The sequence below is a fragment of the Diorhabda carinulata genome, chromosome 10, assembly GCF_026250575.1.
Source record: "Diorhabda carinulata isolate Delta chromosome 10, icDioCari1.1, whole genome shotgun sequence".
In the NCBI taxonomy this organism is placed as follows: domain Eukaryota; kingdom Metazoa; phylum Arthropoda; class Insecta; order Coleoptera; family Chrysomelidae; genus Diorhabda; species Diorhabda carinulata.
The window spans coordinates 11,245,394-11,252,713 of record NC_079469.1 but is presented as its reverse complement, the minus strand read 5'-3'; the positions used below and the strand labels follow the sequence as shown (position 1 = coordinate 11,252,713).

The 7,320-nt window shown below is 29.8% G+C and overlaps 2 protein-coding genes across 2 annotated transcripts; one reads left to right on the top strand and one right to left on the bottom strand.

Moving 5' to 3' along the window:
• Positions 1–1,569: 1,569 nt before the first annotated feature.
• Positions 1,570–2,215, bottom strand: LOC130898928 (immediate early response 3-interacting protein 1-like). Its single transcript, XM_057808535.1, has 3 exons — positions 1,987–2,215; positions 1,823–1,927; positions 1,570–1,705 (listed from the first exon to the last, which is right to left on the bottom strand). Exons 1-3 carry the CDS (start codon positions 2,081–2,083, stop codon positions 1,650–1,652), a joined length of 258 nt encoding a protein of 85 aa, XP_057664518.1. The 5' UTR covers positions 2,084–2,215; the 3' UTR covers positions 1,570–1,649.
• Positions 2,216–2,232: 17 nt separating this feature from the next.
• On the top strand, positions 2,233–7,186 carry LOC130898927 (very-long-chain (3R)-3-hydroxyacyl-CoA dehydratase). The gene is made up of 5 exons (XM_057808534.1): positions 2,233–3,023; positions 3,079–3,195; positions 3,360–3,591; positions 3,708–4,053; positions 5,176–7,186. Exons 1-5 carry the CDS (start codon positions 2,943–2,945, stop codon positions 5,498–5,500), a joined length of 1,101 nt encoding a protein of 366 aa, XP_057664517.1. The 5' UTR covers positions 2,233–2,942; the 3' UTR covers positions 5,501–7,186.
• Positions 7,187–7,320: the final 134 nt, after the last annotated feature.

The window sequence follows — 7,320 nt, the reverse complement described above, 5'->3', positions numbered from 1 at the left end:
CATTATAGAAGCTGAATAGAGGTAAAGCAGATGATATTACATCAGAAATGCTACAAAACTGGAAGAAAGGGATCTACGAACGCTAACAACAATAATGATTGATAAAGAAGTTAATTATAAGATTCTCATGCCACGACTTTTTGGTAGTGAATTTGAAGGACCAAATAACAAATTTTACTGCTCACAACTGTAACTAAAAACAGTAGTATTTCAGTGTTGTATATGTAACTTTTTTAAAACAATACTGAAGCAAAAAGACTCTTTTGGTTGGGGGGATATCATAGAGTCCAGTATTGTTTACTCCTATAAAGTTCTGCAGCCAGTACCTTTAGGTTATAGATGTCTGCAATTTCCAAAATGTGTTTATAGTATTTTTTTAGAATCAAACAAAGCTTTCTGATGCAAATAAATTGTTTCCAAAAACGAAATGTCTCTCAGTTTCCGCAATATATTTAGAAAGTGATACATCATCAAATTCATACCTTGTATCAATTCAGTCACCTAGACTAAGCTAATATATGAGGTTGTTTTTTAAGAAACAGAAAATAAAATTTATGAGAGATATGTAATATCATGTTAAATTATTTCATTAAAGTAAAATTTCAATTACACTTTCTAGATTTTAACTCCATTGGGAAATTGATGGTTTATATTTTTTTTGTAAGGAAAAGCACATTTTTGGGAGGGAGTACCAACCAACCCCATATCTACGATCCTGCTCTGACGCTGGTATAAAATAATCGTTTTTGAATGTTCCAACTTTATTTGAATTTATTTAAAGAAAATCATAATTACACGTATTTGCCAATGAAAAATAGAGATAATATCACTCACACTACAAAGTAATAGTAGCCAGGTCTTTTATATTTTTGTAAGGTAATGTGAATTTGATGTAGCATATAGAAGTTATTGGCCTCATATAGTAAACAGAATGCATTCAAATCAAAAACAGATTGTTTACAATGACTTGTGACCATCATTTTCAACAATTAAAAAATTGGGACGAGAATCATTAGAAAATTACATGTGGCAGGTCCTGTGGAAATTAAAAGAAATTGTATTGAAAAATTATCGGTTTTTTTTATATCTAACCCTTTGTTCTATGTTAGGCTAAGAACTCATGGACAGCACCACGTACATAATACAATTAATTAAGATTTTCATCAGGCAAAAACTTATACTAATAAAGTTTAATATATTCTATACAAATATTTATAGATACATAGTGTTCCAAGTTAGAATTTGGTCTTTGAATTTTGTCAAAAATAGGTAGTAGTATTCCTTTGGAATAAAGTGCTTAAACTAAACAAAAGCACAATCTTGGCATATGTAGATAATATAGTGTTCATCAAAATATCAAAAAGAGTAAAAGTGTACAGTCCAAGCAAACTAAACAAGGTATCTAGAACATAGACCTCTGTAGGCATCAATCTGTAGAAATGAAAACCAAGCAAGAGAGTTTAGCATAGTAAAGGTTGGGGATATTGATTGTCTAGGGATATCTATAATGTCTGGGGGAGACAATATAAAGAAATGAACAAAAAGTTGGAAAATGGACATAGAAAAATGTTTGTTTGAAAAATCTTATATTACAAAATGTACATAAATAGAAAATATCATCTTAACATCTAAGTTATTATCACATAATGTCATCCGAGTATTAGCTTCAAGCATATCATCAGAATGTTGAGGAATATTAATGGAACTATGAAAAGAAAAAATGTATTTCAGTCAAAAAGATTACTTCATATTAGAAAAGATCTAAGAAACTATTTATAAATAATCTATATATTTTACAAATTATGTATGCCTTAATACTTACTCCTAGCTACAGTTCTAATAGAATGGAAGAGGGTATATATTTGTGATTTTGTTGAAGGATTTTCTCCGAAGCCTTGAATATTATTACCACTGAAGCTCCATCCAACTGAAAATAAGTTGAAAATATGAATTTACCCCAGAGAATTAAATTATTCTTTTACTTACTTTTACTTAAAAAGCGATCTTCATTTAAAATACAAACAGCATTCAAAAATAATAATGAGGCTTCGAGTAAATTCCACAATGATAAAACAACTGCCATTTTACTTAATTATTATTTATTATATTGAAATAATATTCCTTAAATATCACCACTTTACTTATGTCATAGATAATGTCAGTCACGTCATCAGTCAAAATAATCCGTTCAAAATTTAGATCGCTGCTAATTACTTGGATAGGGATCAAACAGACTTACGAAATTAAGGGTGAATACCACTAAACTGAAATACTCTTTTGGGCGTTCCACATAGCGACTATGAGCGTTGTGGTCGCGGCGAGAATGTCACTCATGACTACGAAGGTGGGTCGAAATGAGTGTTGAAAGAATTAGGAGGAATTTTCAAAGCTAAAGCGACACAGATTGCAACCATGAGAATCTATTTCATTATTTGATGCGGTATGTGAGATTATAAGTACCATTGAAGCATTCTTGTGACGCACCAGCAAATATTTCATTATCGCAGCAGAAGATATTTTGATTTTACTTCAATGTAAATCAGTTAAGCACTTCATTAGAAAATGCAATAACCTACAAATTCGTTAATATTTATCACAACGCTCAAAACACCTCGTAAATCTTTCCACTTGGGCTTACGATTATAACGCTATGGACTAAATGGAACAGGAATGATCGTGGTCGTGAGCGATTGTCGTGAGTGCTTCGTGGAATGCACTCATAATCAACAGCTACAGCATGGTTTTATACACGAATATACATATATATAACAGACCACTAACCCCCTCTGTTATATACATAAGACCGCGGTTGACACTTAATGAGTTGATTTTAAGGTTATATTTATAACAAGTTCTATGTCATGCTAATAATCCTTACATATTAAATTATTATCCATATCTATGAATTACAAATATTCTTAGCATATTTAGAAAGTAGAATAATGAATGGGCTAAGTCCTTTTGTTTATTGGGCTCAGAACGAATCTAATTTGTTTTTAAAAGTAGATTTAAAAGACACGGAGGTAAGTTTTAATATGACATAAAAATGTAACCTGATAAAATCTGGTAACGTTTTAGGTTCCGAGAATAATTTTAGAAAATAACAAACTTTCCTTTCTTACAAAAGGAGTTGGTGCGCAAGGATTGAAAGAATACCAATTTTCCATTGATTTTCATTCAGAAGTAGATAAAAACGTAAGTTATATATATATATATATATATATATATATATATATATATATATATATATATATATATATATATATATATATATATATATATATATATATATATATATATATATATATATATATATATATAATTATTGGTAGCAGAATTGTAAAATATTTGTTTTGCAGACAAAAAATGTTAAAATAACTGATCATAAAATAGACATAGTATTATTTAAATCAAAAAAAGAATGGTGGCCACGATTAACAATACAGCCTGTCAAACCGGCATGGTTAAAAATTGATTTTGATAAATGGCAATCTGAAGATGAAGCCATTGAAGAAGAAACTAGGGACATTCGACAAGATTTTCCAAATCTTTATGAACAGTTACAAAAAGAAGAATTGGGTTACAGGAAAGGTAACTGATTTCAAGTGAAATTTATATTGCTCTATCAGTAAAAAGAACAAATGGGAATTATTATCTAAAACTAATGTCTATATATTAATGAATAAAAATTAACCTTCATTTTTTAGAGGACATCAAAAAAGTATACCTCACTTTTTACAACCTATTTATGTATATAGGTTTTATGTACATAACTATTGTGTTATGTATTAAATTTGTCAGAGATGGTGAAGATTTTTTCCCACACGTATACGATTCTGTTGGACCATTTATGTGTTTTATGCAATTAATACAATGCCTCGAAATACTCCATCCTTTGTTTGGTTATGTGAAGGGAGGCATGTTGATGCCTTGTCTACAGATTCAAGGAAGGTTATTTGTTTTATTGGCTAATTTAGATCAAGAAAGAAGAATCCAAGTGATGCCAGTCACTTTCTATTTGTTTTTAACTTGGTGTGCAATTGAAGTTATACGGTAAGACTTTTATGACATATATTATTTTAAAATAATGTTGTACAAGTTGAACTACAATGAGCTAAGTTACTGTATATAGAGGAAACTACTTGTAATAAAAATTAGTATAATGGACTATTTTGGATAATTAAGTTCAGTTACACCAATAATGAATACAAATTTTCTTTCTAAAGGAACAGTTTTTATTTGTATTTTCAGAATCTGCCATGAATTTTATTAAAACTTTATACCAAACATCATATGCCTAAAGACTATTTCAATTTTTTGGGAAATTTTGATTAATGCAGTGGTACACAAAAAATTTTTCCTCATTCACTAGTTCATTGGCAATATTTTTCAATTGGTTTGTATGTATTTCAGATAAATTATCAAAGAAACTAAAATTTTCATATGCACTTATATGCCCAGCCAATTTCACACTCAGATTATCTAAAGTAGGGTATTAAATATTTATGCAAAAATTTTCTTGTCCAAATTTTCTTCCATTTGCCTATGACTCATCTGGCTGAATTTTTCTAGTTGTTTCGTGACTGGTACCATAACAATAATAATCTTGGACTACAGATAGTGTTTTAGCTTTTACTCTTTCCCTTCATATTTACAAAATTATCTGTCTCTCATGTCCTGAAGGAATAGCCGTAGAACTATAGATCTGCCCAACAGGTGATAAATCAAAAAAATTTTAATTGAGTCACTGTTGGGATTATGGAATAGGTAATGGTGTATTTATGAAAAATAATTAAAAACGTTAATAACTGGAAGATTATTTTATTTCTGTTAGAGTTTCTGAGGCATGTCCTTACAATGTTAAAGATCGAAGAGAACTAACTACTTACAACTACTGTACTATGGTTATCCCTTCACTTAAAATATTTTGGGTTTTTTATAATCTTTTATATTTAAACTTATACCTGGTTTTATGACTTGTAGCCTTTACCTTTATATTTAGGAAATACTAAAATATATTCTTTCACAATATTAAAAATGTGTTATTAAAGTGGAAAACTCTATTTCCAAAATTATAATAAGCTTAAAAATGTAAAAGTATAATATATTAAAAGAGAAAGATTTTTGCACTCAATGTTTCTACAGTTATATTCGTACATTTTGATTTTTTTTTAGGTACCCCTATTATATGTCACAACTTTACCAGAAACAAAACAAAGTTTTAACATGGCTCCGCTACACTGCTTGGATCATCCTTTATCCTGTAGGTTTCAGCTGCGAAGCCGTCGTTCTGTTCAGGAATCTAATTTTTGTAGAAGATAGCGGTAAATGGTCGATATCTTTACCAAACGCTCTTAATTTCACATTCCACTATTCAGTGTTTCTTAGAATATATTTACTTTTCGCCATGATGCCTGGGATGTATGCTCTCATGATGCACATGTATAAAATAAGAAAACAAAAACTGGGTACTAGAAGCGATAAAATAAAACGATCCTAATTTTTATATTTACAATTCTATAGAAAATTTATATATTAAGTAGATTCAATTGTGTACTATATTAATGGTCGAACTTTCACCCATTAGTACAATTTAAAAAGAAATTCATATTTGGAATAATAAATGTATGTTTCAATGATACAGAGCTTCTGCCAAATTGTTTCAATACAGGTATTTAGGAACATGATTAAGAGAAAGCACATATAAATATGTGAGGAGAAACTAGAGATGATTCACATCACAGCTTACAAAGATATTTCACAAAACTCAGTGGCATGCTTACTTGTAAACAAGGCTCAATTTCGTTTTTAAATTCACCTGTTTTTGTGATAGAGAATCGCTCAAAGGATTTTCCATATTTTTTGCATATGACTTTTTAATATTAGATTGAGTTGGTTTTAAATGGCTCTGATATTGGATTTGTTTCCTCTGCAAACTTGGAGTACTTTTAAAGGGAGTTGTTTCTTTCAGGCCTGTGTGTGGTCCCACAAGTATATGTCTGCAGAAAAATGTTCTTAAACAATTGATAGCTTAACCAAAAATTTCACTTTTTTAGTAATGGTTAATTTTAAAATTTCATCATTTTTTTCTTCTTGAGAGAAATATCTGACATTTTTCGTAAAATAAGCAATTTTTTTACTAAATTTATTTTAAATTAAAATATTCTCTGACTAGAAGATTCTTTAATCCTATTATAAATATACACTTAAAAGTGGAATCCTTTACTATTATCAGACTAACAGTGTTCATTCTGCAATCCTAACAGAAAATGCAGTTTGTGGTGTGCCAAGGAACATTGACTAAATACATTGGCACATCAAGGATTATTCGATGTTATATTCTCTTGTATTTCTCTATAGTTTCTTACATAGTAGAGAGTAGACAAAGTAAAATTCCTTTAATTTCCTTAGTAATTTGTCATGGATTTCCGTCGTAACAACTAACAAAATACTATTGAAATAGATCATACGGGATGCCTCATAATAGAATTTATATGTTGTGGGTCGATAAAATTAATCTATCCCGAAACAAGACATTAAACGTCAAGAAGCGTTTAATTGGGGGTATCAACACTTACTTTTGCGTTTGTGTATTATAAAATTCGTATTCTCACAACCGAATTATATTACACTCTTATTGTTTTCTGCTGTTCTGATGACTTTGGCCGCCCAGATGTTGATATTCGGTATCATCTTTGAATGTCAGAGTCGCCATGTAGTGCAGGATCCTCTTTCGAAAAAAGCTCGATCGCGACTTCTCTAGAGTCACCTACTAGTGTACACCTTCAGAACATGAAGTTATGTTACGAGGTCAAGTTTATGAAAGGTGGAATATTCTATCTACTAATGGCGAATGTTGGTCGACGTAGGGAACGTCAAGTAAATGAATCGACCCCAAAAAACCTTGGGGTCTCCTTGGTTGTGTTGTATTGATGGGTGAATTTTGACATTACTTGATCAATTTTTAAAAATATTATAAAAGTGAAGAATTTTTTAGAAATATATAGTGCAAAAGAAAAACTGCCCCAGCTTTGTATAACAAAACAAGGGTAATTTTCATTTATATACAATTCAGGTGGTTTACTAAAGATTTGGGACATTAGTTTTAATAGGATAAGAATTATTATATGAACGTGTTTCGTATATTCCTTTTTGTTGAATTAAATAAAATTGTTTTCAAAAATAATTAAACTTTCATTTATTTCAAACAACATCTTGACGAGAGCAAAATAATTTTCAATAAAAAGTAGTTGAAGTTCTTTTTGTCATTAGCACCTAAACACCCTCATTGAATATGCTAGTTTACATAGGACTAACCCT